We start from the raw sequence: 1,674 nt of genomic DNA, 5'->3' as shown, positions 1-1,674 counted from the left end.
ATGTTTTGAAATTGAAAGAGAAAACTTTTTTTAGCTCTCTAGAACTACGATTACTATTCACTGAAAAAAATCGTTCTTAAATAAAAGTGTAAAATGAATTGTTCTGAAAATATTATGAAAGGCAATTACATTTGCGAATGATATAGTAATTACATTGTTTTAATTTAACTTGCATCTGGCGCCAAACCATGGTAAAACCGACACTACAAAGTGATTGGATAAGATAAAATATAATATATTAAAATAGAAACAAATCCCTCAGAAATTGGATAAATTACTGTACAACAGTGGATGAAAAAGGAAAAATAAATTACATCCTTCTCTTAATTTTTTTAATTTGATGGAGAGCATGCCAAATTCTGTGTTAGTTGTTCCTCCCACTGCATTCTCTTATGCAAAGCGATGAATTCCTCAACCGCACGATTGAATTCCTCTTCACTCAACTCTTCCACGCACCGCAATTCACTCTCAAACGGCCTCCTCAATCGCACCGTCTCCCATCTCTTCAACTCTCCCCGGGCAGCCGCCACCACCATCCGCCGCTCGTAACTCTCCGACTGAACTCTCCGGTAGGGCTTCTTCTCCGACACCGAAACCGCCTCCGTCACCGTCGCCACTGTTGTGCAACTGCTCGCCGCCGTGGTCTCGGTAACCGCCGTGACAGTTTCCACGAATTCTTTCTCTGCGGTACGAGGTTGTTCCTGTTGCGCTGTTACGACGAGGCGAGACTCGCTGTGGTTGAGGATTTCGTCGTAGTCGTCGGTGCAGACACCAACGTTGTTGTCGTTGTTGTTATTTTCTTTGTTTTTGTTATTGGAGAGTGCGAAGAGGAAGAGGATAATGGCGTTTAGGAAAAGAAAAGCGTAGAAAGAATTATGGAAGAGTGAAATGAACGTGTGGTGGAGATGAGAAAGTGTTTGGAGGGTGATGGGGAAGGAAAAGGAGTGTGAGAAGAACAAAATTGCGGCACCAACGTTGAACAAGTGAAAGATGTTTTCGAGGTTTAGTTTTCTTTGGATTCTTCTCATGGCATTGGCTTTGTCGTTTAGCAAGGAAGCCATTGAAAGAGGATTTAGAGTTAACAATGTTGAAGGAAACGAAAGGACCAGGTTGCTGCGACATTAAAATTCTAAGTCCTTTATATAGACAACGACACAGCACACGGTGATATATAGTTGTGAACTTCCCCTTTTTTTTTAAACTAGAAATTAGAAAGAGATCACTCCCACTATGAGCACGTAAAAAAAAGGTTTGTATAAATAGAGAACGATAATTAAATTTTTTTTTTTTTTTAACTTTAGCTTTGTTATTACAACAAGTTCTTTCTATTTTTGTGTTTAACATTTCTTTTGTCAGCTTGTGCTGAACAATTTATAGAAGTGTTTCATACTTATAATTATTTCAATCATTTATAAAAAATTAATGGTAGATAGTAATGTTGTGGATAAGTACATCATTCGACTTCTTGATTTTTGTTGTCCAAGTAATGTTACGTATATTATTATCTTCGAAAGTAAAGTGAGTGCACTTTAGTTAAACGAAACTTTATTTATTTATATGATAAATATTTTTATTTATTTATTTTTTAACAATAAGTTATGATTCTGTCAAGTGAAAATAAATTTCTAACTGTCTGAAAGAAAAATATAATTCTGACTAAGATTGTATTAGATT

At 36.3% G+C, this 1,674-nt stretch overlaps 1 protein-coding gene across 1 annotated transcript; it reads right to left on the bottom strand.

Annotated features, from left to right (window-relative positions):
- Positions 1–332: 332 nt before the first annotated feature.
- Positions 333–1,061, bottom strand: LOC114163731. Its single transcript, XM_028048026.1, has one exon. The coding sequence runs from the start codon at positions 1,059–1,061 to the stop codon at positions 333–335; it is 729 nt and encodes a 242-aa protein (XP_027903827.1).
- Between the last annotated feature and the right edge of the window lie 613 nt (positions 1,062–1,674).

This window comes from Vigna unguiculata, chromosome 9 (genome assembly GCF_004118075.2).
Source record: "Vigna unguiculata cultivar IT97K-499-35 chromosome 9, ASM411807v1, whole genome shotgun sequence".
Classification (NCBI taxonomy): domain Eukaryota; kingdom Viridiplantae; phylum Streptophyta; class Magnoliopsida; order Fabales; family Fabaceae; genus Vigna; species Vigna unguiculata.
The sequence above is the reverse complement of the archived record's forward strand: the minus strand, read 5'-3'. Positions and strand labels throughout refer to the sequence as shown.